The sequence below is a fragment of the Eretmochelys imbricata genome, chromosome 8 (genome assembly GCF_965152235.1).
Source record: "Eretmochelys imbricata isolate rEreImb1 chromosome 8, rEreImb1.hap1, whole genome shotgun sequence".
Taxonomy (NCBI): Eukaryota; Metazoa; Chordata; order Testudines; family Cheloniidae; genus Eretmochelys; species Eretmochelys imbricata.
In genome coordinates this window covers 29,720,651-29,747,712 of record NC_135579.1, presented here as the reverse complement: position 1 = coordinate 29,747,712, position 27,062 = coordinate 29,720,651, and the positions used below count along the sequence as shown (strand labels likewise).

The following is a 27,062-nucleotide window of genomic DNA, read 5'->3' as shown; positions in this document are numbered from 1 at the left end:
AACAAATCATCCAGCTCTGAGCAAGTGACAGCTGGAGGATGGTTTGGGGCACTGTGGTCAGTACAACAGCGTGTTTGTAATATGATCATGGAACAGTCCTCTTGAAACACAGCAGTTAGTGAATGTTACATTAAAATAGGGAAATAGTAAGTGGGGATAGTAGATAAGAAGAGAGGTGATAGCTGAAGGGCTCATAAGTGCCTGTTTGGGGAACAGTGCAAAACCTATCCCCTTTTTATGCTGCCTTCTATAATGTGTTGACCTGTATCAGTTTGAGAAAGGGAGACACGTAATGCATGAGAACTCAGAGGTCATGGTGATTATTTTGTCTTGGACACAGTGAAAATCATAAGAACAAGTCATTAACTGATGATCTGCATGCCTGCTGTTGAAGCAAAGCTTCAGCATGCCTAATACATTGGAGGAATTATTCAAGTGTCCTAATATGAAAATTACTCTGTAGTACAGCTAGGGTCAGTAAGATTTTAGATTACATGCCACATAATCACCAGTCGCAGCATTTTAAGCTGCCCAGGGGGCAGGGTGCTGTTGTAAGCCCCCTATTTGAGACCAAGATTTCAGTTCTGTAAAATGCTGTAAGCTGTTTGTTCAAGCAAGAGCTGCCCACATTTATCCCTCATTGCCCTCTATTGGACCTTATCCCATCATAGACCAGTAGCCTGCTGCACAGCATCATGAAGAAAATCCAGGTGAATTAATATTGATTTTTTCCCCCTTGGTTAAGCAGGGAAACTGTATTCTGACACGTTATTATGTCAAAGAACTGCACACTGTAAATCCTTGAGAAAAGGACCCTCTGTTTCCAAGTATTACAACTGAGTATTTACTAGCACAACTATTGTAACACTTCAGTGCAATATCTGGGGCACCCCACAAATAAAATGGGGAGTACAGAGTAGTGGTGGCCTTAATTTGTATGAAAGACTTCTTGTAGTTGAAGGGTAGAATAGCATTAAGAAAACTCTGTGTGGCATGCTTTGTTGGAGAAAAGGATAGCAAGATGTTACCCTAGCTGGCATGCGCTTCTACCTGACAGAATGTGCCCTAGTGTCCTTAGGGCTGGAGGTGCAAGTTCATGCAGGAGACAATACTCCTGTGTAAGACACCCTCAAGTGTTATTTAAGATTTTATGCTAGTTTGCTCAGGAAGCAAAGATACCTTTCTCCCCGCAAACACAACCCTATTACTATTATTGAGGCAGCACACAGAAGCAGCGATCAGGTTCAGATCCCATTGCAACAGCCTTTCACTCTTACTGTTTCAGTCTTACCAACTAGAATAAGATTTCCTTTTTAGAAAGTTGTTGCCTGTTGAAAATCCATTATCAGTTTCAGAAAGCTCAAAGATAGTTAAGGATTTTGTGGATAACTTTGGTGAATCACTGAAGTTAAATGGAGAGGTCAGTTTCATATAGGTTTGATGACAGATTTACTGAATCATTTCAACAAAGATAGGCATCCCTTCAAAAATAAAAATGCTGTTGAATTCTTTAGGTAAACAACTTTAGGGAAAAGCTTTAGGTCAAGAGGTCCTGAAGAAACATAAGCCACTTCAGAAACTACAGTAGAACACAGAAAAGAAGAGGTCTAGATTGGTGTGAGGTCTTACATGTGTAGGCCACAGTCTTGAGTATGGCTCAGGTTGGTAGTACTTGAAAGTTGAGCCTGAATGGGCAATGAAGACTGCACTCCCCTATTACTGATGAAGATTATAAATGTCAGAGTTGATGTGACCATGACTGGGTGGTAGGGGGAAGCTTTCCTTGGTGCTATCCATTCTATATTGTTTTTCTGGATGAATGGACTACATTTGAATTATTATGGGTCCTCTGTGCAGATGTGAAGGTGGGAGAGGCACTGAGATGCCTTCTTCTGTACTATTCCCCTTGCACACCTGCACAGGAGACTGACATAACTGAAGTGGAGAAGGCAGGCACTATGCTTGTTTGTACTATTTTCTTAAAGGGATGAGTGAACCTGCATCTCATAAGGGTTGTGAAACTCCCATTGTGATGTGTCTTCCCCAAAGCCTCTGGAAAAATCCTGGCTGAGCTGGTCAGAATTCTTCCTGAAACTTCCACTGCTACATGGCCTCTCTCACCCTTCTGCACTAATGTGGCCAGTAGCTTAAAGCTACAGCCTGGCCCCAGCATGATCATTCCAATTAGTTAATGTTGGTGGATAAAGTGTGAAACTAGAAGCAATGAGACTTAAATAAGGTTCACACTACATTTATTTATTATGCTACTAATATATTTGTTTGGCAATGATTATATGCTTGGCACTGTACAGTACGCACATATAGATAGTCCCTTGGAGTTTACAGCCCATAGACAGAACATAAATTGGTGGGATGTACAAGGTAATAAAGGAGTGTGATTGACTTTGTTGTTTCTTATTTCTTTATTGTCATCATAGAAACCATGTTGCTTGTGATATCTATGGACTACACTAAATGTAAAGGGTCTATCTTTGCATGTCATCGCAAGCCAGCAGTAAATAGCTCAGGATCTATGGAAGCTAAATGGAATATTCTCCTAAAATAATACTTTGTATGCAATTATGTATGGTGAACTGCCAGTCTGTGTCCCTCATGTCAGCGTGCCCTGAGTGAAGTGTTCAAACTCACCCCATTCCTGGGTTTTGACTTTATTAGTAACTCAACCTGTATCACGCATAACTATCAAGGGAGCCTGGCTCTCCCTAGATTTTTGTTCCAGAACCTACTGCTCTAGTTTCCTGTCCCTCAGGAGACTCGCTGTCACTCTCTGATAGAACTAACTAGCCACAACTACCGCAATGAGGTGGTCAGAACTTCAGCAGCTTCGAGCAGGGTTCAAACACCTGCTGACTGTGGGTTAAAAGAGGTGCCCTGTCTGCCTCTTACAGTGGACTTCCATACAGTAACCACTACGTGGGGGAAGGCAACTGTTTGACCATCTCTTTGTGTAAATTATGTAAGGATTATTAAGGAGAAAACTGTCTCTATGACCCCTATGCAATGTTTGTCTGGAATTATCTTGTACAAATTATGTGCAAAAAATTATATTTTCAGGACTTTTTTTTTTTTTGCTTATCTAACTCTATTATAGCCATCTCTGTGTGGCTCAGATTGATATGTCCCTCAGATTGATAGCTCTAATGGTGACTGTAGGGTTTTTGCTTTTAAGGTAACAGGCAGACCAAGGACCTTTAATGTGGAATGATTTGGTTTGAGTGGTTTCATTTTTTTTAGGTTAACCCCAAAGTTCAGTCTCTCTTTATCTGGTAATTACAATATTAGTGAATTATAAACCTTTCCTCTGCTTTCAGGCTTCTCAATGCCAATAAGATCAACTGCCTCAGGGTAAACACGTTTCAAGATCTGCATAATCTCAACCTGCTATCTCTTTATGACAACAAACTGCAGACCATCAGCAAGGGGCTCTTTGCACCTCTCCAATCAATCCAGACTCTGTGAGTACCCAGACATGCTACAACTGACAGCTCTTCCCTTTTCTCCAAAGATGTTCCCTATCTTTGCACTGCCTTTGCATCTGGCATTAAGACAGTATTGAAGAAACCCAAGGCCAGTAGCTTCCCATTTTTGTCAGAAATAAAAGAAAAACATGAAAGAAAAGTATAGAATAATTCAGCACTGCCAAATTCTACAAGGTTCTGCCTCTTTTCCAGGGGTCTTATAAATATCATAAATTTATTAATGAATATAATTATTTCATTCAGGGACATTCAGTGGTTTTAAATAGGGAGGATACTGGGCATGTGCATTTGACTTTATGTAGGTTATATGCACAGCAGACTTCATATATTTTAAATATTTGCATAATGTTTTTCTGTGAGCCTATGTATTTGTTATTTATCCCTACTGGATGTTGAGCCCTGCTGCATAGTTCATAAGAGCTGAAGCTATATTTTAATTGACATTCCAGGCATGTGGGGTAAATGTGTATCACTGTAAGTTGTTGTTCATTTGGGCCAGGTAAAATATTAATTTTTTAAAAAATCCATGGATCTATTATGTTTTCTCTGAGTCTTAGTGTGAGACGATATTAAGGCATTAGGACTAAGAGAGGGGTCAGAAACCCGTTATTTTTCTTGGATACATAAGGATACACCAAACCTGATATTTTACAGGGTAAGATTTTTCATCATAAAGCTGTGAGAACTTCCAAAGAAAGAATAATACTCCTCTCACAGAGTCTGACTGGCAAACGCATTTTAAAAAAGGACCAAAACTTTGCGTGTGTCTGTACGCGCACATGCACACACTGCAAGACAGGCACTGCATTGTGTAAATTTATTTTGTGTATGTTTGCTCACCTAAAAGAAAACCTACAATTGTTGTTTTTAGCAACAAGTAAGCTCAAGAGGCTGGGATCATGGAGATAATTTGCCACAAATATTTGGTCAGCACCTGGTGCACCAATCCAAGCAAACATTAAAATAAATATTTCTGTGATGTATAACTGGCTTTGGTTTGTGTGTGTATATATGACTCTGTTGCAAATGCTAGATGTTCATGAAATTCAACAAACTAAGTGAAACAATATTTTTAAAATGTTAAGCTATAAAAGTTACTTCTTGGGTTCCATATTTTTTCTAGACAGAGCTTGGGACCATTACTTAGAGTGTATATCAAGCTTTCCTCATTGCTTCCCATTGAGACACTTTTCTGTGGGCAGTTTGGTGTTGTAGCTGATTTCCAGTTTCTACCTTTTTTTAGAGCACTGAGCACAGCCCATCCCTGCCATCACATACTGTTTAGTTTGGTATTTGGACCTTCCAGTACTGGAATGGATTTAGTTTACAGGCTCAATGCAGGAACAGTGTTTAGCCTCTTTGGGTAACCTCTGTAAGGAACATTTTTTCTCCCCACTCTTTACACTCATTTGACGCTGCTCTCTCTGGTGCTGCCACCACAACCAGGTGGCATGTTATTTTCATTATATTAACCTACAACCTCTAACCATACCTGGGACAAGGAAACAAAATAAATGTAGTGTGGATGGAATATGAGCTGGAGAGAAAAATATGCCTAGATACTAGTAGGACCATAACTCTCAGGGAATATGTCCTTATGCCTCTGCTCCGTAACACAAGTTAACATCTTTCCATATCCAGTTCTCCAACAAACGGACCTTTCATGATTGAGGTCTGCATCCGGCTCCCTTTTGAAGTCAGTAGGAGTTTTGTCATTGATTTCAATGGGAGCAGAAGCAGGCTCAGAGAGAGTCCTGACAAACTTTCTGTATTTATTACCTCACTGAGCCCAACAAAGAGGACCAAAACAACTGCGGAAATAATTGTTGTCTTAATCTCTGGGAGCCTAAGTGGAGCAGAAGAGGCCTCTACCTGAAATATTTGTAGATAATCCAGAGGAACTTTACCACCGCATTTGAATGTCTGGTGAAATACTTTGCCAACTAGACTGGTGTATTTCACACAGGCTTTTGCTGAATTATATTAGTCAGGCCCTAGTTTGCATCAGCTGTCTATTCTGAAAAGTTAAAATTTCAGATCGAAATCAATGCAAAAAAACTCTATTAGCCCTGAACAGGATATGCAAACATTAATTTCACTCTTGAGTGAAGGCCTCTGGCTCATTTTTGGCTTTGCCCACTGATCCAAGGTGTTCTCCTTTATTTATCCAGATTTTTATCCCTAGGAAGCTGAGCTTGTCAATAAACCTTCTTTTGAAACCAGGGCACAAAATGTTCTCTCAAATCAGGTGTTTCTAAAAAGATGTGTTTCTATTACAATACATCATGTCAGGCTCGCAAGTGAAAACACTGGCCTTTGTAGACAGAAGATCTGAATCCTTTAAATCAGGCTTTGCTGTATTAATTTTTGCTTCCTCCATGAAAGGACTTGCAGCAGGCTTAATGAGCTACGAAATACGATAGCTCACAGAATTTTCCCATTCATGTGCAGCTCCATGTGGCTTCCGCCAGGCCTGAGTTTTTGGGAGCTTATTCAATTACTTTACTCTTCAGGTTTGCGTTTGTGAAAAACAATGATGGAGTACAGAGTCACAGGTCATTTCTGATTAAACATCCCATCCCTCTTGCAGACATTTAGCTCAGAATCCATTTGTGTGTGACTGCCATTTGAAGTGGCTGGCTGATTACCTGCAGGATAATCCGATAGAAACCAGCGGCGCTCGATGCAGCAGTCCACGTCGCCTTGCCAACAAACGAATCAGCCAGATCAAGAGCAAGAAGTTCCGCTGCTCAGGTAATTCATTTATCCAGGCTGTACTGCACTTTCAATTCAGAAATAAGCAGGTCCAGAGAGCCTGCTAATCAGATCTGCAGGACAGTGTTTGCTATAATGGATACTGTGGAGCATCTTTTAAAATTAAATTTGGGAAATTCAGTTAGTCCTCCAGAAAACCAATTACCTTATGGATTAAAAAAGAGCCCAGTTTGTAGCTTGTCTTTTTTTAAAAAATCCTTGACATTTAATTTTTAAAGAATGCTGGGTTATAAAATGTCTATGAAAACCAGTGGAGATACAGATGAATTCATATGCCAAATGGTGTATTTGGGAAAGGCAGAAACCTGGATGTACATTGGGCCAAATCCTGGCTTGAATAGGAGCTTTGCCTGAGTAAGTACTCAGCAAAAAAAAAAAAAAAAAAAAAAGGGTGGAGGGGGAGGCGCAGGGGAGAGAGAGAGAAAAGAACCTTGTGGATTAGGTCCTACATAAACTGCAAGGAACAGTTGTGCCCCCGGAGGGAAACAGGCAGAAATAGACCATATGAATTAGCCGGGCTTTACCATCCATAACTAATTTCTGCAGATCCAACCCAGAAACTCTTACTTTAATTTTTATTCATTCACGCAAAGCTGCCATTGCAGTCAGTGCATTTTTGTCCTTAGGAAGGAATGAATCAAAACTGACCTCAGGGTGTGGTCCACAACTTCTGTTGTTTACAGTATGTGTAATTAGTTGATAATGATGAAAATAATCTGAAACGTAGTATATACAGCTCTTCCTCATCCCCAGCACCTCATAAACTGTACTATTAGCTCTTTTTCATCTTCCGGACCAGATGTCAACAAAGGGGTATCGCCTGATGCAGCCTAATTTAGCAGACTCTGTTTATTCATGTGTGTGTTGTACTGGTAGCATAGGTTTCAGATTTACTGTACTTGTGACATGCTGTAGGAACAGGCAGAATTTCAGTGTAAGAAAATCTACTGCTATGTATTGAGAAGAAAAATGACTGTCATTGATGAAATACTTTTCAGTATTTTCTATAAAAATTACTATCATTTTTGTCCTCTCCCCTTCCCCCCACCCTCGAAAAAACATTGTGATTAATTGTGCTCCTGACAATAAAAGATGGATGGCACTATAGACTGAGGTAGCATGAGAATGAATGGCAGCAGCCCAGAACAAGACATGCTGTATTGTGTGTTTCAGCAAACAGTATTCTCAGATAAACTGCCCTTTACTGATAAAATAAAAGAAGGATAACTTCCTTTGCAATCAGTCTTGTAGGCAGGGCTTAAAGCCTTTCAGTAATTTGAGTTGCAGGCTCAAGTCATGCAGTTTAGAGCCAAATCTTAAATTATTAAATTATGGGATGTTTGATCCAGGGACTTTGTTTAGGCCCATCCCTGTAGCACAGTAACTCACCATCAATATTCGCCTTTAAAGAAACTTGGAATGAGAATGGAGAAGTCATGGATATTTACAAAATAAAGAACACTATGAAGAAGTAAATGTCTCTAAATCTATCCCAATCTGTCATTTTTGTTTCACTCTATTAATAGGGCAAAGCAATAATCAAAATGTGTTACGTGTGTGTGTATATATATACACCCATCCTATGCAGTGGTACAGGCCATTGAAAAAAAGATGAGACCATCTGATACAGTTTTTGGAGGATCAGAGTTGAGAAGGGACAGCAATTCACCTAATGGTGCTGAGAGTAATGTTTTGTCTGGATTCCTCTGCTGTGTCCTTTCTTCAGTCCATCATGTTCTCAGTCCATCTGTTCCAGCCTAGCTGATTAATTCAATAATATCAAACACCCATAAAAAGGCATACCTCGAACTTTTCTGGGCTTTGCCACAACATGTCTTCGGACAGAAATGTGAAGTGTGGGATCATTATGTATTTAAAGCAAAAACAGAGGTGTGCAATGCATCTCTTTCCTTAGGGACAGTCCTTCACAGTACTGCTGTGATGAGAATACTTAGTGATCTGTCTATCTTTGCTGACTCAGGGATCCTTCTCAGCTGATTCTTGCATCTGTTGCTCAGTGAAGGAATGGGAAAATAGTTTCTGTTGCAAATCTACAGCTTGCACCGTCCTGCTCAGGGATCACAAAATTAATTTCTCATCTAGGGCTACTGGTATTTTCATTTTATTTGTGTTAGCCCCTTAATAAATTCCAACGTAAATATGCCTGAAATAAGCATGTATTTCAGTCAAAAAAGTAGTAAATGTATTAATAATTTTCAAGGGGAGGCGGGACGGCAACCCTGTTTTAATACCCTGGTGTGGTTCTTGAACTTGAGCGGTGTGGAGGATGCCAAGCTCTGTTGAAATCTGTGGGAGATGCATGTGCCCAGCCCTTCTCAGTATCAGACCCACAATTAATTCACCTTCGGTGTACTTAGCATTATAGCAACAGGGGAAGAAATGGGCTCCATGTCATGGAGTTCCATCCCAGAAAGTCCACAAAGCCCAACCCCCCAGCAGTGCAGATATTTTTCTTCTTCCTTTGGATTCTCCAAGGTTTCACAAAAGTGTCTTTTCAGGAGGGATTTGAATGAGAAAAGGCCTGGTATGTGGAGTAGGAGAGAGGGGGGTAAAAAGTGGGCTCCGGAGGTGACTCAGAAGTCATCTTGGGGTGAGAGGGGAAGACAATGGAGTTGTGGGAAAAAGGGGAAAAAAGGGCCTGGGAGGAAAGATGAGACATTTTGCTCAGTGGAGTTTGAGACGTCAGCTCTGTATCTAGGAGTGGTGTCAGGACAGAATTTGGAGATATGTGGTTAGATGGAAGAGCATAGGCTCAGGCTTTGATAAGTAAAACAATAAGCTTCATACAAGACAGTGATTAATTTCTGGAGGCTTTTTTCTTGAGTAGGTACTTTCTTCCTCCTTCATTCCCTCCCTATGGCTTCATGCTAGTATTTGCAAAGGTAAATTGTATTCTCCTTGTGGACTGTTCCATCATCAAGGCAGCTCCCTCAGCTCCTCTCCCAGCCCAGTGGTGCAAGATTTTACTGCCATGTACCTGATGATGATGGAGCAGCCACATCTTCACAGGGTTATGAGTGTGTCAAGGAAGGAGATTCAATGCAAGCTTCCACCAATATGCTCATAAAGGGGGAATGTTGTGTCATTTTCAGTAGCAGCAATACAAGAGCATGATAGGATTTTCCTTCCTCAGCAGCATCTGCTCACTCTCAGCACAGTGGACATTAGAGAGACAATATGGGTGCGGTAATATCTTTTATTGGGCAAACTTCTGTGGGTGAAAAAGACAAGCTTTTGAGCTTACACAGACTGCTGCTTCAGTGGGACATGTCAGTTCTAGGTCACTGGAGGATCTCATCCTCAGTAGGAAAAAAAAGAAAGTTCTTCTGCTTGGTAGCTTTTGACTAAGTTAAGCTTTGTTTTGTAAAGCAGCACCAGTCTTTAGGGCAATAAAAAGGATCCAGTACTAGGTTTTGCTGCCTCTGTGGTTGCTCACTATCACTTCAAGAAATGTCAGCATCCTGGATTACTCTATATACAATGGCTATTGTACAGAGCTCTCCCTGCACTCAAGATTCCTAGTTTGTTTGTGTAGTGTGTGTATCTATGTTTGCGTACACGAGTGCGTGTACTTTATTTGTATAATGTCAGTTTCTTGTGCATTTGAAAACTGATGGAAGTTCTACCTGCCCAACTCTCCCCACCCCGCTTTTGGTGATGGTTGAAGAATATTTGTTTCTAAGAGTGCCAAATCACAAAAGCTTCCCCTCCTACAGTGTAGAAACATGAACTTCTTTCCCATTTGAAGCCCTAATAACTAAACCTGGCTCCTTAATTCCTCTTGCATTGGGCACCTGTGGTTTTTAACTAATTTAATTAGCTGCTACAACACCAGATAGGTCTGTACAAACCAAAAACAGGGTGAACTATTTAAGGAGGACAATGAGCCATCTGCCAACACAAATCTCTCTCTTTCAGACACTGCCTCTCAGTAATTCAATCCAATCAGAAGACAGCAGCCCTGATACAAATGTTGAAAATGGAGACATAAGCACCTGCACATTCAGGGACAGTTTCATATCTCTTCTATAACCCTTGTCATCAGACTAGAGAATGATGTAGTTTATCAATAGCTGCATCAAAGGCATCTAATAAAAGCTGTTCATGGAACCTGTAATTTGTCTTTCCCTGTCTTTGTATTTGCATTTGGGTTCTAGGCAACTGTTTTGGTGGTGAACATGTTCAAACTGCTTGAACTGGAGCTCCCGGCTAGAGCGTAGTCACCCCCCACCCCCAATTATTTGTGATCGTGATGGTCTTTCCCGTACACCGGACTGAAACTTCGCCCCTCTACATTGTCGGCCCAAGGCTGAGGTGCACACTGCATTAACTGAAGCAAAAATCTCGTGGCCTCAGGATTGGACCTTACATAGAGAACTCCATGAATGAAGAGATAGGGCTATTTAGTTAGAGCCTGGTAATTAAACTTTTTCCACTTGTGTTGCCTGCTTACTAAAACACCTTGGGCAAGCCGCTTAATTTTTCTGTGCCTTGGTTTCCCTAGAGTAAGTGGTTATAATTATTCCACATCTGCGGTGGAGTTGTATGCATGTATTGTTTACATTATTTGAAATCTTTAGATGAAAGATGCAAAGTATTATTATTATTCCTTTAAATGTTTAAAACTTATGCAAGTTAAGTGAGTGTAATCAGCTGTTTTCTATATGAAATATCTTATTTAAATGCTAGTAGTGGTTCCTATAACTTGCAAATCACTATGATGCTTCCTTTCCAAATTCTTCTCATTTTCTTAAGCAAAGACCATCATTCACATACTGTATGTTCATATTCCTGTCTGTAGTATTCAGCCCTGTCTCTTTTAATAAATGCAGATATCCCTATGCCCTAATCTGCCTAGTTACAGTATTGCAGTAACACCTGGTCAGGGATTTGCTGTTCAGTCTGCTCTTATCCTGCTGGCCTCCAGCAGCTCCTAGCTGAAGGTGTAGACTGAAACCTGACAGCTGTTATGTTAGCCCATACTATACTTGACACTAGTGGGGATTATCTGGAACTGAATAGACTTCTCTGAAGCCTAGTTGCATTTGCAGAAAAACTTGTTTGAGGCCAAGCTCCCAGCACTTCTGCTTCCAAGAGTTTTGCTTGAGCTGAGCCAGGGAGAGACATATGAAATAGTGCCATGTGATCTGAGCAGCTGAAAAGTAACATTTTTTTTATTTTGTTTTGGTTTTTAAGGTCAATTACATTTTATGTCTCCTGACCTCTTTTTTGAAAGAGATAGACAAAAGCTCACCTGAAAATGCCCCCAGAGGTGTTAGAGCATAGTGAAGCTAGAATGTTGCTTATTGTTGCTCATCACCGGGTTTGCTGGGAGGAAAGCAGAGGGAAAAGGGAATCAAAAGTTTGTCCAAGTGAGTGTTTGCTATAAGAGTATAGCTAAATAAGTCTGTTTGAACAGAATGTTGTTGGAGAAGAGAAATGAGCAAATTGAATCTTGGATTTGATCATATTTATCGGTATGAAGTCTTTGCGTAACGTAACTGCATTTGCAAGCTTAGGTTTACATGACACTATGCATCTTACCTCCTTTGTTATCTAGCCACTTTGAAAGAGAGAACAATACGATCTGGTATTGAATAATAAGTGCTTTTAATTTCCTTTTACTCCAAAAATATTCCAGTTGAAAAAGACAGTTGATTTAACTTTGACACTGATCTTACTATTTCATTTCTAGAAAAGCTTTGGAAGCAATTCAGATCTCTCTATGTGTTTCTTTTTCCAGTCATTCCAGCTTCTCACTTGCTAACCCTGTGAGTTATATATATATAACCCAGGATATATGAAAGGTCTCCTACTCTGCTTTGTTGATCTATACTGTAGGCTTTCTTTCTCAAGGAAGCACAAGTCCATCTTAAAATATGTGATCTTCTTTGCCAGAGAATATAGGCCCTCAAAAGAGGGTAAAATATGAAGGTGTCCAATTAAATGTTTATTTTAAGGCCTGATCTTCTGATGAAAGTAGAACATTTGACAGAATGTAGACAACAGTTCATCAGCTGTCTGTAAAAATTCCAGCCAACACCCTCGTTGGGAGTCTGTGCAGAGAGACGCTGGACAGAAAGGGGATGGACAGATTGTCACCCGCTACCCCTAGTGGATGGTGCCTCCAGTTTGGGGATAAGTGCCAATGCCTCTGTTGCACTTGTTCTGTGCTAAATTGAATGTCACTCACTGGAGCACTGAACTTAGCACCTTTTAATGGGCACCCAAAGCCACTTACATAGAAAAAATAAAAGCATGAGAGAGAGATTGGCATGTTAAATAAAACAAGCCAGGTAAATAAAACAATCGCAGTGACAATGAGCCTGAAATAGATCAATAAATCTTCTGTCCGATTGTTCTGATACCTAAACAGTTTGCTGAGTAGATGCGATCTAATGACAGAGCTGAAAACAGTGAACCATATTCAACTCCTTTTCAAACTACAGATTCAACCCTTGCTTTGAAATAACAGACCTCTGATTACCACAGTTTGGAATCTCCTTTTACAGTAAATCATACAATTTTACTTTGCTGTAACTTACATTTAACATCGTTCTTCTTGAGCTGGGCCAGTGGCAGGGGAAATTGTCTGCCAACTTTTCAGTGAATTGGCAACTAAATTTAAATTTCCCATGTCAGTTACCCCTTTTTAAACATTACTTTTTGCAAACATTTATATGAGTGACGTTTTGTTCATAGAGAGGCTCATGGAGAATGAGTTTTGGGCCCAAACTGAAATTCATTTTATGAAGCAGCAAACCGTTTGGGACCAAAGCACAAGCAGTAAGCTTTCCTGCTTTCCCTTGTACATTTATCCAAAAAACAGGCTGTTTACCTGCATAGTTTTGCCACAGCTGCCATGAACAAAAATCCCAAAATGTAACTGCAAAGCAGGTGTAGTGGTGCTTTTGAGCTTCCTGTCCCCTTGTGTCTGAGGAGGACTTGAACTAGCCGTTGTGGTAGACTCCTTTCTCTTTACATTGCTACCTCTTGTTCATGGCTAGTGCAGACAGTTAAAAAAAGGGAAATGCTTAATTAACACAACAGAGGGACACAGATTTGTTCAAATATTTCCCAAAGGTCTGTCCTGGTGATTTTTACATGCCCTGCGCCACAATGATTGAAAGTGTGCACCCACATCAAAATTACTTTTTTTGTTTACAGGGACTCTGATGAATATTGGATACATTGAATAAAGGCATTTGGTAGATAAGAAAATATGTCTGCTCATTGCATAATAGAGCACCTGCGGGGATTTTATTCCAAAAATCCAGAGCTTCAGTGGATGCATGGTTAAACAGGAGGAGGAATAAGAGTAGGGGACTGCTTCCTTCACAGCTAGGACTGTGCAAAACCCCCAGCAAGAGCCCTGAGACAGAAGTCATTATAAATAAACCAGAGGTGGAATCCACATGAAACTTTGTGTGAATTATGAAAGAAAGGTAATTAAATATTACAATAGCCTAATTTTTCTACCATTGATGTCTCTGGCTCAAGTGATCCATAAACAAAAAATGTTTAAAGTGTCAGATTTCCCAACTCTGCCTGTCTAGTCCCTCCCTGTGCCAATCTAAAAGCCAGGGACTGGAACTTATAAACAAAATTTGTAAAAATTAAGGGTTTTACGATTACATTTTTTGTTCCCAGTAGTTAACCCAGCTGTCTTATCTATCGCCTCTGCAAAACTTTTTAAGCTGTTCTGTGTCGGTGCAGTGAATGGCCTACCCTGACAAAGACCTCTATCCTCTGGATACTAGCTATCCTACCAGCATCCTACCAGCTGCACAGAGCCTTCCCTTCTTCAATCCTGCTCCCTGTCATCTGTGTAAATAAGTTTGAGATGAGTCTTTCAAAAGCACTCATCGTTGGCTTAGCTGTGCTCCCGCTGAAGTCAATGGGAGTTTACCATATATTTCACGAGGAGGAGAGTAAGTCTAACACCGAGCACTTTTGAAAGCTCCACCCCTCATGTCAAGAACACAGGAGTGAGTTATAAGGAAGTGAGCCTGGGATATGGGAAGGAGGGAAGCTCACCATGTTAACTGTATAGATCCATGGTGGACAAGAACTAATATTTAGCCAAATTTCGGTCACCGCCTACCCTATGGAAAACTACAGGTATTATGCTAAGAAGGAGCAATAGCAATAAACTTGTTTATATTTTAAACTGTAATTGTTCTCTGCTATGTCCTCCTTTTGAAGTGTGGTTTTAAAAAACAGGAATTAAGCAATGATTATTGCTGCTTATTATTACTCTCTTGTAAATATTCCCACTGGTGTGTGTGACCATTTCGGGGGACATATTCTGCCCTGAGGTCCCAACTCACAATTCCCATTGACTTCAGTGAGTTGTGTGCGAGCATCTGAAGCCAGAGTTTGACCAGCAGGCTGGAATCCTATATTTACCAGTATGTGCTTTGGCATATGAAGTTGGCGTTTTGTACCTCCAAGCTGGCTTCTTAAGTGGATGGTATAATAAAAACCAAAAAAAGTTGAGTATGTTTTTCCACTGTATCTTCTGAAAGGAGTCACCAAAGGCGAGTAAGGGGGCCCAGTAAATAGTAGCATAGATCAGACATCTTATATGCTTTCCTAGCTCCACATGCTCACTGTACAGTCTATTGAGTACACCTACTGGAGGCAGCCATTTGCAATTCTTTGGCAGTGTTTTCTGTTGCAGTAGTTCTGCCTTTAAAAACTTCTGGTCCCTGTTCTCTTATGCTAACAGATTGTTCTGTACAGAGTGTTCTTGCAATTGTAGCATAAAATGATGACCTCTTGTACTCCAGCTCCTTTTTGCATGGGTGAAATGGACAGCAGCTCTCAGTGAAAGCTCCAGCTTGTGCTTCTCCATGTTGCTTCCTCTCAACGCTCCTCTCTCTTTGGCGCTGCCTAACACTGACTCTGGCTGTTAATGGGGTTTTCCTTTGTGCTTGATCTAACCATGTGGTAGAACAATACAAATTGAACATGGTTCTGTCAAGCACCATGGAAGGCTGCATACTTTCCTGCCGCATGGCATGCTGGGATACTTCTGCTGTTTTCAGAAGCATCAAAAGGTGAGAGATTCCCTCATTCTCACAAGAAAAGTGAAAATGGTTATTTGTGTTCTATAAATAGACCCACCTACAGCTGAGCAGCTGACTCCAGGTTTCAGGGGTGATAGCCCCAGTGAACAGTAGTGTTTCAAAGTGGTTTTTCAAAGGGCCTGCATGCCGAATAACTGTCCCTAAATAACTCATTTGATTAATTGATATTAAAGTGAATACATTGGACATCTTGTTGATGAATTATGTTTGGCTCTGTCTTCAGTGATATTTCTAGCAAGATCAAAAATCATGTTAATTTAATTAGCTAGAGATATCATCATTTGAGTAATTATTTTTAGAGCTATTCCATGAACTATATTGCATGAACCACACCTTGGAATCACAGCTGAGGCTATGTTATGAGTAGTTATATGTCTACTACTTAACAGAATCTCAGGACTGAACTAAAACTGGAAAGAAAGTACTTTGATAGAACATTTCAGGAGAGTCTCCATAGCTGTATGTCTACTGAAACGGAAAACACTTTCTAACATGAGGGTGATATTCTCTGATGGTTAGAGCAGAAGACTGCGAGTGAGCATACCAGAGTTTTTTTCTTGATCTGATCTTGACTGTGACCTTGAGCAAGGCACTTAACTACTCTCTGCCTACGTTTCCTCCTGTGTAAAATATGGAAAATGACATCTATCTTTTATAAAGGACTTTGAGAGCCTTACATGGAAGTTTAGTAGTAAGGTAGCACTATATGTTGTTTAGAAGCTTTACTGATAAATTGTGCTAACGTCAGAAACATTTTTGCTGCTGTTAAATTGTCTAAGCAGTTATTTGTAAGGATTGAAAACACTAGTATCAAATAACATTGAGAGATGCTGTAACGTTTTGGGGTTCCGACAAGCTAGTAAGGGGTACCATCAACTCCTGCCTTGCAACTCTGGGGTCCTATATGCTATGCTGTGGTGCCTCATAGCCCTTACACCAACAGCCAGCAGACAAGCTTTCAGGGCACGTCGTGGCTTCCACCACCCAGTTACTTTTTGTAGGGGATTTCAGCAACCCTTCCAGCCCCAAGTTTCCTCAAAACTATCTCCCCTGTAGTGCTCAGTCCCTCACACTGGAACACTCATGAAACATTACAAGTTTGCTGTTCCTTTAAAGAAATAGTACACAGCAGCCTGTTAGCTTAACTGGGGTTAACACAACCTTCCCTTCAGCACTGAATTGGTTCACAGTAAGTAAAACAAGTTTATAAAGTGATACCAAGTAGAAGTAATAGATATACAAATGGTTACACAGAAACAAATGTCAAAATAAGCTATTCAGGCTGGAACTCAACTTAACAAACTAGAGTATTTTGTTCAAAATTTTCTCACCATAGAAGTTCCTCCAGCATGGCTGGCTAGTCCTTAGCCAGGATCCAATCACAGGGCCCAAAGCGCCTGGTTCTTTTTGTCTCCGTAGGTGAAGGATGACTATGGGGTTCTCGCTCCTTCTTTGTAGAGTCTAATAAACCTTTGAAATGTATTCTTTGAAAAGTAAGCCCAGGCAAAGTTTCTTTCCCCTGTTGGGGTACAGACACCATGCTGTCTGGTCCCTCGCTTGTTAGCTTTGTTCACCGTATATGTAAATGTACCTTCGTTGGCTCTGCCTGACGACCAGGCTGGTCAGACAAGCAAATACACATTTCTTTGTCTAGGGCAGGCTGAGCTTATACATTGCTTGCCAAACACATTGTAAGAACATGATTCTAGCACATATTTATAACTCTTTGTTCATACCCCACATAATTATTTTCTTGGCCTGCATGTTACCAGCTTGTTTGATACCTTACATGGCATCTTTTAGATACAGATTATGACAACAGTGAGTTAGGGCAATGAATACATCAGGCCTGACAGAGTTGCTGACACAGACTAGTGAATCACCAGGCCCTGGCTATTTTTTCCAATAAACCCGAAGATAGTGTTATCTAGTGGTTAGTTTAAGAAATGGTGTCAGGATTCCTGGTTTGGTTTTGTTGTGTTCTCTGCCACTCTGATTTTCGTTAAAGCACTGAGAACTACATTTTCAGTTTCGTCCACTAATTTTGGGTGGTCAATTTGAAACACCTATGTCAAAATTTTAACTAAATGAGTACTTAAAATGGCATCCAGGTGCTTATATGTGGCCTGATTTCCCAGAAGTGCTGAGCACCCACTGGGAGCTGCTGGGTGTCTGGCATCTCAGAATTTAACAAAGAATCCCTTTAAAAAGAAGTCCTTGGCCATTGAACTTTAATTTCTCAAGTTGAGGACCAGAAAAAAGACACCCCAATTTAGTGGACTCTCTTGAAAATTTTGTGCTTAACTTTGTTGCAGTTTACCTTTTTGTGAAATGAGAAAAATCTGTATCTGCCTTAGGACATTTTATTGCTTTATCAGCTGCTTGTTGTAACAGTGCTTTTGAGCTTATTAGGTAAAACTTCTGTAACAGTAACGGGCAATTCAGTTTAATGCAGTTCCCCAATTACCATCTTTGGCAACTCCTTTTTAGAGACAACTTAATCCTTGTAAAAAGAAAAGGAGTACGTGTGGCACCTTAGAGACTAACAAATTTATTTGAGCATAAGTTTCTTGAGCTACAGCTGACTTCATTGGATGCATTCAGTGGAAAATACAGTGGGGAGATTTATATACATAGAGAACATGAAACAATGGGTGTTACCATACACACTGTAACGACAGTGATCACTTAAGGTGAGCTATTACCAGCAGGAGAGCCGGGGGGGAAAAACCTTTTGTAGTGATAATCAAGGTGGGCCATTTCCAGCAGTTGACAAGAACGTCTGAGAGGGTGAGGGGGGGGAATAAACATGGGGAAATAGATTTACTTTGTGTAATGACCCATCCACTCCCAGTCTTTATTCAAGCTTAAGTTAATTGTATCCAGTTTGCAAATTAATTCCAATTCAGCAGTCTCTCGTTGGAGTCTGTTTCTGAAGTTTTTTTGTTGAAGAATTGCAATTTTTAGATCTGTAATCGAGTGACCAAAGTGATTGAAGTGTTCTCTGGTTTTTGAATGTTAAATTCTTGACGTCTGATTTGTGTCCATTTATTCTTTTACGTAGAGACTGTCCAGTTTGGCCAATGTACTTGGCAGAGGGGCATTGCTGGCACATGATGGCATATATCACATTGGTAGATGCACAGGTGAACAAGCCTCTGATAGTGTGGCTGACAAAAAAACTTCAAAAACAGACTCCAACTTTGCACTGCTTCTATAGCTCTTCTCCATGGTTCACTAAGGTTAATTTTTAGAATAGACGAAGTAGTATTTGCACATGATCTCTAACTGTGCTTTTTAAGTCATACCATATCCACCTAAACCTCTGAGGTAATAGGCTGATAAAATATTGCATGTAGAGATAGGGATACACATTTAACTAGTTCTGCAAGCAGATGGCTGCATTTTACATTAGTTTCCCTGATGGGAATAACTTAATAGAGCAGCCACCTGTCCAAGTGATCTCCAGGCTCTAGTCAAATAGTAAATTTTATCTAATCTTTGGCAGCTGATTCCTGCTGTCTTTTAGCCTAATGGATGACTTTGACTACTTGAGGAGGATGTGTGTGTTATTTATCACTGTGACTCCATGCTTATACAGATCACTCTTCTTTAAATCTTTTTTTAAACCCTTTGCTTCCTCTCTCCTGCTGAGCTCTGAAGGGTTTTCACCTGTTCCAAGCATGCAGGTGGTGGACTGGTGCCCTGGCTAGATGGGTTTCTAATGGTTGATGCAGCATAGGTATGAGAGATGTACACAGCGGGAGAATTGGAATTTGAAAGTTGCAAAGTCACATGTGGTAAATTTCCGTCTATTAGCTTTTCCAAAAAGGTTGAGAAAAATGTCTAGAAATTAGTAGTTTACATCCCTCAAAAAATATATGCTCCTTTCTACCTTTTTTACTAGGTTTTCCATTCCATCTCCCATTTACCCACAGGACACTGGATATTATGTCCAAAGCAGACAAAATGCCTAAATAAACAGTTACTCGCTACCACATTATTGCATTCACAATTATTCTTTCAAGGAATGGATTTATAATGAAAGTGACAATTGAATTTTTCAGAGGTTAAATTTGATATATTCTCAAACCCGTTTCTGGTCACTCCTTAATTCCTGGGGACTGCTCAGTGTGAGTGGTGTAACAACAATTCTGAAGTTCTAATGGTCTCAGATGTAGAGTGTTCTCCATCATATGCAGTAGTGTTTACCTGTCACCATTTTAACTTGTGCCCCAGTTATGGGATTTTCAGGAGAGAGTTGGCTGTTATTGCAGAAAACAATAGAATTTAAGTATTTTTGTAGTAGGTATTTTTAAAGCACATTAAAACATACAATGGGATATTGCTGCCTAATGTTTTAAGTGATTTTAAATGAATAAGGAAGTGTTGAGCACAAAGGTTTTCAGTTTTAAATATCTCCAAAGTCTGTTTCCAGTGCCTTCAGGCAAAGGTGAAAGTAAGCCGGTATGGTCTGGTACGCCTTGCCGGACTGGACCGGCTTCCCCAGGCTGGCAATTTAAAGGCAGGAGCCCTGGGCCCTTTAAAGCACCGCCCGAGCCCTGCCGCCACTACCCTGGGACTCTGGCAGCCGGACTCAGGCAGTGATTTAAAGGGCCCGGAGCTCTGCTGCGGTAGCAGTGGCTGGAGCCCGGGGCCCTTTAAATTGCACCCTGAGCCCTGGGGCTCCCAGCCACCTCTGCAGTTGGTAGCTCTGGGGGGTGATTTAAAGGCCTGGGGGCTCCCAGCTGGAGCCCAGGGGCCTTTAACTCTTTCAAGGCCCCGCCTCTTCCAGTTGAGGCCACGCCCCTGCTCAGGACTCCGGCGTACTGGTAAGTCCTTTAAGTTACTTTCACCCCTGCCTTCAGGCTAAAAACAATAGCCAGATCAGACCTTAAATTAATTTAATTTCTCAACAGAATGATGACCTGTCTTTTTGCAGAGCATTCATCACCCTGGTATCTGTACTACGCAAAGCAGTGTGTTACCTGCTTTCCTTTCTGCACTGTAGTTTTAACCATTGTGTTATAAATTAAATGCAAGTCTATCTATGGGACTTTAACCTACAGGTCTGATGATCAAATTGCTAGAACTTTGGAGCTACCAGATTTCACCTGATTCCCCTGGTAAGGTGATAATGTAACAGGAATTAATAACATAATGGTGCTATTGGATGATCATTTCTTCTTCTGGTTAGCAATCATACAACAGGTAGTGGTGTTTTTATCAGCCTCGACAGGGAAACTAGAATAAAAATGACATCAACTCTCAGAAGGCAAATTTCAACTTGGGTTTTAGTTGTTTTTTTTTTTCCAGAGTTCTTTAAAAATGAGCTTGTTCAAATCACTCTGAAAAAGGTATTGCCTGTTTGAATTAGTGCTTTTCAACTAAGTGTTTTTTGGCAGTGACAAAGACCTTTTACAATTACAATTGGCTTTTGGGGGCCCTGGACAAGTTAAAATATGGTTTTGGTTGTTATGATCATTTGAGCATAACAAATGTTTCCAAAGAAGTTTTTGGTGGTTCCATAATGAAATATGAAGTGAGCAGGCAAGTATTGCATGACTAGATCTGTCCTGGCAACCCTTGGATTTACATACACATTTGTTAATACTTTTGGCTCCAGAAGCAGAGAGATCAAGTTTCAAACCCCATATTATTAATAAAAAAAAGCTGAAAAGTACGGAGTAGTTCACTGAACCTAATTGGAAAAGCATTTCGTTAGAATGGGTCAAAAGCCTTGTCAAAGAGGTTTGGCAATTACAATATAATGGCATGTTAGAGAGTGATTCTCTCTAAGTTCAGTCTGTGCTTACCTTGATTGAAATGAACATGATTTAAACTGCTGTTATTTTCAACTGCTTTTTGTTTCATGTAGTTAGTCAAGATATCTAATTGTTGCAAAGTGACTAGGCTCGCTTATGCTAGGTTAATAGCTAGTAAAAGAATCCTTTCTGAACACCCATGTTTCAAATGACTGCTTCACTTGAACACACCATCTTTTTTGCTGACACCATTAGACCCTCTGCCCTGATGCAAGAGTGAAGTGCACGTGGGCAAACCTGACTGCAGCGAGGCTATATGTGTGCAGGCCTGTGGATGGACCCCAAAGGGATAATTAGACAAGATTAAGAAAAAGATGTTTTAACAGGGAGGCCTATAAGACTGTGAAATAATCTCCCAAGGGAAGAAGGAAAGAGGCAGGAGCCCATCCTCTTGAGTCATTTGAAAAGAGAGCTGGACAAAACACCTTGGAATGTAATGTAGGGAGCAGCTCTGCACTGGCTAGGGGAGACTGCGGGGAGTGAATGGAGATGAAGGACAAGGAACTGAGGGGTCTCCTTTCAATCTCTTATTTCTGTGATTGTTAATTATCAGGCTGTTTACCTGGATACATTTCCATTTCCCTGCAGGTTCAGAGGATTACAGAAGTAAGTTCACCGGGGAGTGCTTCATGGACCTTGTCTGTCCTGAAAAGTGTCGCTGCGAAGGAACAATTGTAGACTGTTCCAACCAAAAACTCACCCGCTTACCCAGTCACCTTCCTGAATATGCTACCGATCTGTAAGTGGCATGCCCTCCAGAGGTGGTTATGGTGAATGCTGATGTTCTGAACATCCTTTGCACATTTTTCCTCTTTTTTTTTTTAACTACTTGTTTAGCAGCCCTGCATTTTGAAAGGTCCAATAATTTTTTTTTAGAAAAAGGGTATTCCTTTGACCTAAATCTTTGTGTAGGGCTGTGAAACAGCTCATTCATTCCACCTCAGAACTGTCTGCACACATTAAACTGTGAAGTGACTCTGTATATAAAAGAGCTAATATGTTCTATGTATGCTTTCTACTTTTGGGGATCCTTTCAGATGAAAGGCAAATTATCCAATTTAATGGAGTATAAGACAATATTGGATATAGCACAGTGTCTTCAGGATTTGGTCCTCTTCTAGTGCTTGTGTCCTCTTTAAATCTTTTCATGTATTTAAGGTATTTTATTTATTTCCACTTAATACAAAGAAAAGAAAAGAGAGGATGCTGAGCCACATCTAACCCTTCGGAGCATAGTAAAGAATGCACACAACAAAATTAAACTAAATTTAATCAGGTACAAATTCAGTCAGGGCAATATAGCCTGCTACCCACGCTCTCTGCCCTGTCTAATAGCCCTTGCTAATGAATGGTCTTTGCAGTACTTCTGAGGATCAACGGGGATGGGCTATTTCAGACCGAAACATGGGAAGCAAATTTCAGACCTAAGGGGCCATATAGAAAATGCTCTGCAAGCCATTCCCTCTCATTTGCACAGAACTGTGCTTCAGGTAGAGCACTTCTTCAGTGGCAGTATGGTGTGAGAAGAAAGAGATCCCTCAGGTAAGCAGGTCCTCAAGCTGTGTAGAGGTTTCTTTCCAAAGCAGCACCCTGCACTTTGAAGTGAAGGGATATAATGTTCCCTTCGTGGTCATCAGGGCCTTTTATGACAAAATGTTTTTGACCAAATCAATCTCATGCCTCTTAAGGAAATTCTAAGCTTTCTATACAGTTATGTTTATATGTTTTTTGTCTATAACGCCTTCTGTTGTATGGAGCTCAAATAGGTGGTGGATAGAGAGTTGGCAGGAAATTAGGGTGGGATGCTTCTTTTTGTTTAACAAAAGCCATAATTTTCTGTGTGGCAGTCTTGTACACCACAGACACATAGCTACAGAGATCCATGAAGCATTAAGTGCCTTTTTGTTTGTTCCCACCAGCCGTCTAAATGACAATGATATCTCAGTTCTAGAAGCCACTGGAGTCTTCAAGAAACTGCCCAGCCTAAGGAAAATGTAAGTTCAAGTTCCTGTCTCATTAATATCCGTATGTAATATAATCCCTGCTACCTTGTACTGTGAGGAAGGGGAGGAGTCCCATTTAGACAGTCCCGTATGGCAATAGTAGAATGTCCGGTATTTTTTCCATTTAAATTTAAGTGAATTTAGTCCTCAGTTTAGCCACAGACCAGGTACGGGACAAGCAATGACACCACAAACTTCCCATGTTGTCCAAGTACTTCAGCCCTTACTTCCGAAGATATGTTTGCAGGGTTGCTGTAGCTGTGTTCATGGCCCATGAGGGAGACAAGGTGGGTGATATATAAAATATATTTTATTTTATTGGACTAACTTCTTGTACTCACTAATATTCTGTAGAGTAGAAAAAAGGTTCTATAGTCCTTTATCAGCCCTATGCATCATTCTGTCCCTATGGAGTGTGCATATTTGAATAAGTCATAGTTTTGGGAGATTCACTAATATGAGATCTCTTCTGATAAATATTCTGCTGCAAGTATTAATGGCTTCAAATGTACCCATTGGAGCTCTATTATAAAAGGATTTTTATGGGCTCTATTTAAATTTATCCTAGAAAGTGGCTCTTATCGGACCTTATTGTTGAACTCTCTTGCCCTCACCTAAATCCCATCTACAGTTTCTACTGAGTAAAATTACATAGGTCAGTCAAACCAAGTTTGGGGAAACCAACCAACCACACTTGCTCTCCCTAACGCACATTCTTTACATTTCCACATGTTACTGAACATCTGGAACCTCCCGGCCGATTCAAGTCATGCAAGATCTCAGGATCTGACACACAAGCCTGGCGTGGATCATTTTTGTCAATTTGAAGGCTGCCAAAGTTTCAGATGCTGTTTATTTTAGATCCCGCACCTCAGGGCTGAAAGAGAACATGGGAGTTAGTCATATCTGTAAGCCTAGAACACCATGAAAGATACCATGAAGAAGGCATGTTGTTGCTTTTTAGTAAATGTTGGTGACTTTTTCAGAAAGTCTTGTTGCCTGTAGAGGCCATAGTGCGTAGTTACATACAGTAAATAGCACTGCAAAATAAATAAGTGTATGCAACTGCAAAAAAATCCCTCACATGATCATGTTTTACTTGTTGGAAATAAGAGATGTGGTAGTGGGAATCATTTCCTTGATTTCATTTGACACTTAAAAGAGACTGAGCAGCTGTCCTTCTTGTGCCTATAGATCTATAAGGAGTTGGGGCATTTTGACAAGGCAGCAATGCTATTCATAAATGCAGCATGAAACAGCCATGTGTTTTAAGAGCTTGTTTCCTATGAAGCAATAAATCTTCCGTGCTTTATTCTTGGCAGAAGATAAGAATGTAAGATTACAGGTGCAGTTCAGATGTCCGGATTCTGGCAATGAAAGGTCTGGCAAGGAGAGGTAATTGTGCCCTGAAGTTCATAATAAAGCATTGCCTCATATAGATGTTCAGTAGCAGCCTCCAAGCAGAGAATTCTCTAGCCATGCTGGTTAGCTGGGCTTCATTTTTTCCTGCCCTACCTGAAGACCCTTTAGTAAAAGGGTTGTCCCACATGGCATGCTGGGATTTTAGAAAAAGGTATTGGAAAACATTGACTTCTTTAAAACAGTTTAAGCTAGTTTTCCTGAAAAGCATGCATCAAACTTGATTATGCCACTACTTTCCATGGTTTGAAACACTGTAGACACACACTTTCATAAAATGGCTTTAGAAGCATCCATAAAGCAATTGAGCCACCTGGAAAATAGCTCCCCTGTATGCCATTGCGTGCCTGTAATGGTTCCTTGCTCTCCAAGGCGGAGGGAGGCCACTCAGTCCAGTTCTGTCTGGCCAGGACCAGAGTCCGCAGGACAGTCAAGAGCCCACAATAGGGCTGGGCGACCAACAGTCATGATCAGGCTTTAGCCTGGGCTTGGGCGGCTCAAGCTGCCAGCCATTAAACGGAGTCTATAACTGAGCTGGGGCCTGGGTTTGAGGAGGCTCAGGCGGCCAGCAACAAAACAGTCTCAGGGCTGGGAACAGGCGAAGTGTCCTTCTCCTCCGCAGGTTCTCCCTCAGCTGTGCTGCAGGGCCTGCCTTTTATACTTCTGGCTATGTCCTGTACTTCTGGCGAGGTGGGGTGGGGCAATCTAGGCTCTGTCCTCCAGGAGGAGTGTAATGGTCCCTTGCTCTCCCGTGGGGAGGGAGGCCACTCAGGGTCACTACAGTGCCCTTTACCAAATGCCCTTTTACTAAGTGATAGGCTGCTTCAGTGAGTTGTACAAGGGGTTTACTTAGCAGTGTCTGTGCCAGGGAGACACTGGTGGATGGCGTTGCAGATGATTCTGATTCTAACACAGCTGCTTATTGTGTGTGGCAGGGAACATGATGGAAAAGATGTTGGTTAAGTCTTCCAGCCACCTACTGCTGCCACTTTTTATATAAAAGGGCAAGAAAATTGGATCAAGCCCCCATTTTTTCAGTGTGGGTGTGGAATGCAGACTGATTTCGCTACCATTTTAGGGACATCTTTGAGAGGGTCTTTACCACATTCATTTGTCAGCACCACATGACAGGTGTTACGTGTGTCATGGGCTTTTCTATGGCACTCATCGCTGTAGTATCTGAGTGCTTCACAATGAATTTACTTTCACAGCACCCCTAGATGGTGCAGGGGAAAGGGTTACTTTTATCCCCATTTTACAGTCTGAAGGACAGTCAACCCCCGCCACCCTAAGGTTACGCCCGAGAGGTCTGGGTGTCTTCCCATCTGCATTCAAATCATGCAGATTCCTTCTCCACACTGCCAAGGCCAAGCAGAGGAGGCACTGAAAGCACAGGAGAGAGAGAGAGAGTCTCCCTGCTCACAGGCCAGGTGCCTGCCCCCAGACCCTTCTCCGGTGTAGCTCACAGCTGACCAGAGCTGCAATTGCAGGGCAAGTCCTGCTCAGCCTTGGGCTAGAGCATGCCCATTATGGGCAGAATTTTGGGGGACTTTAACTGCTAAAATCTCAAGACTCCAGGCAGCATGTGCAACCTGCAGTTTTTCATAGGCTTATAACTTGGCCAAATTTGGGGAGATTTTCACAGGAATGGCATAAAGCACGTCTCTGTGAACTTGTCTACATGTGGTTCAGCGTGTAGGGTACGTGTAGCTACACGCCGCAGTGAAAGGCAAGCTACGACTATACTCACAGTGGTGTGTAGCTAAATGCGGTATGAAAGACTCTGGCAGGGATGAGGGGGCAGGAAAAGATCCGGCCAGAGCCTTTTCCTGCTGCCTGAATCTTTCGCTACAGCGGGGCCAGTGTCCAGCAATGGGGAAGCAGCGAGACACTACACTGCTAAAAATAGCAGTGTAGATGTGGGTGGCACTGTTAGGGCAGGTAGATAGCCATGTACGGTATATACCAGAGGATTCTGGCATGTGGGGCACTCTGCTCTACTCTCCTAAGCAGTACCTCACCATCTACACTGCTATTTATGCCCCTGATAGCTGAGGATGCAATATTGGTACTCTGCACACCGCTGTAAGTGTAGACCTACCCTGACACAAAGGCCAGCCCCCTGTCAAATTTCAAGTCCCTGCTTCAAAGCCTGGGGAGACTTCAGTTTTTCGAAGGTCAGCCTGAGGCAGACACCCAGCATGGAAAATGTCTGCCCAAATGGCAAGAGTTTGAAAAAGTTATCAGCAACTGAAAACAGAGTCTTATAATGGCACGTGTCAGGCAAGGTTCATAGGCAACAGCCTGGCCTATAATATACAATTACATCCAGTGGTTAAAATAATTTGAAAATATTCCTTCTAGGCTGAATTTTAGTGTATGAAATTACAGCCTAGGATTAAATTGATTTTACATGTTATAGGGCTG

At 41.2% G+C, this 27,062-nt stretch overlaps 1 protein-coding gene across 1 annotated transcript in view; it reads left to right on the top strand.

Moving 5' to 3' along the window:
- SLIT3 (slit guidance ligand 3) overlaps window positions 1-27,062 on the top strand; it is a 796,928-nt gene that overhangs the window by 590,870 nt on the left and 178,996 nt on the right. The window contains exons 13-16 of the mRNA XM_077823869.1: window positions 3,333-3,476; window positions 6,091-6,254; window positions 21,802-21,952; window positions 23,133-23,207. Coding sequence (XP_077679995.1) covers window positions 3,333-3,476; window positions 6,091-6,254; window positions 21,802-21,952; window positions 23,133-23,207 — 534 coding nt within the window. The remainder of the gene's footprint in view (window positions 1-3,332; window positions 3,477-6,090; window positions 6,255-21,801; window positions 21,953-23,132; window positions 23,208-27,062) is intronic.